General features: G+C 61.0%; 1 protein-coding gene across 1 annotated transcript in view; it reads right to left on the bottom strand.

Annotated features, from left to right (window-relative positions):
* Window positions 1–958, bottom strand: part of HSPG2 (heparan sulfate proteoglycan 2) — a 46175-nt gene that overhangs the window by 24423 nt on the left and 20794 nt on the right. The window contains 1 exon segment of the mRNA XM_031062966.1: window positions 837–953. Coding sequence (XP_030918826.1) covers window positions 837–953 — 117 coding nt within the window.

Genomic DNA, 958 nt, shown 5'->3' with positions numbered 1-958 from the left:
GTGGGAGGGGGCTTGGGGAACAGATGGGTGATGGTGGGGGTGCTGGGGGTTGATGAAGAGTGATGGGGGTGATGGCAGTAATGCTGGGGGGGAGGATGGGGGAGTGATGGTGATGATGGGGGGAGGCTGATGGGATGATGGAGAATGATGGGATGATGGAGAATGATGGGATAAATCCTCCCTGGTGCAGGGAGAACTGATGGGTGATGGGCGTGATGCTGAGGTGATGGGGGGTCTGGGGACAGATGGATGATGATGGGTGGGCTGGGGGGGTTGATGGAGGATGCTGAGGGTGATGCTGGGTGGGAGTATGTAGGGGTGATGCTGGGGAGGCTCATGTGGGGTCATGGGGGTGATGATGGGGTGTGATATGGGGGGTGATGGGGGTATTGGAGGGATGCTGGGGGTTGATGGGCAACGATGGGACTGCTGGTGATGATGGTGCAATGATGGAGGGGTGATGGAGGGAGTGCTGGGGGTGATGGAAGGTGATGAGGGGGTGATACTGTGGGGAGAATGGAGGGGTCACAGGGGTGAGGCTGGCGGGGTGATGATGGGTTTGATAGGGGATGAGAGGGTGGAGGGATGATGAAGGGGAGTGATGATGAGGGACGCTGGAGGGATGATGGAGAGTGATACTGGCCATGATTTGGGGATGCTGGGGTTGATGATGGGGACAATGATGAAAGGAGTGATGGTGGTGATGGAGGGTCACCCTGGGCTGGTTGGTGTGATGCTGGGGGGTGATGAGGAGGACAATGAGGAGATACTAGGGATGAGGGTAGGGAGGTGATGGGGCAGTTGGGGTGACACTGGGAGGGCTGGGCTGGGCTCACCTGGCAGGACAGCCCGTGGTACCCAGGGGGACAGCGACATTCCTCCACCTCGGGGGCGGGGGGCAGGCCGGGCTGGGGGGGCACGGCCGTGGCCATGGCCACGTCAGCGATGGCGGGGCGCG

This window comes from Geospiza fortis, unplaced genomic scaffold (genome assembly GCF_000277835.1).
Source record: "Geospiza fortis unplaced genomic scaffold, GeoFor_1.0 scaffold4, whole genome shotgun sequence".
Classification (NCBI taxonomy): Eukaryota; Metazoa; Chordata; class Aves; order Passeriformes; family Thraupidae; genus Geospiza; species Geospiza fortis.
This window is presented reverse-complemented; position numbering and strand designations above follow the sequence as displayed.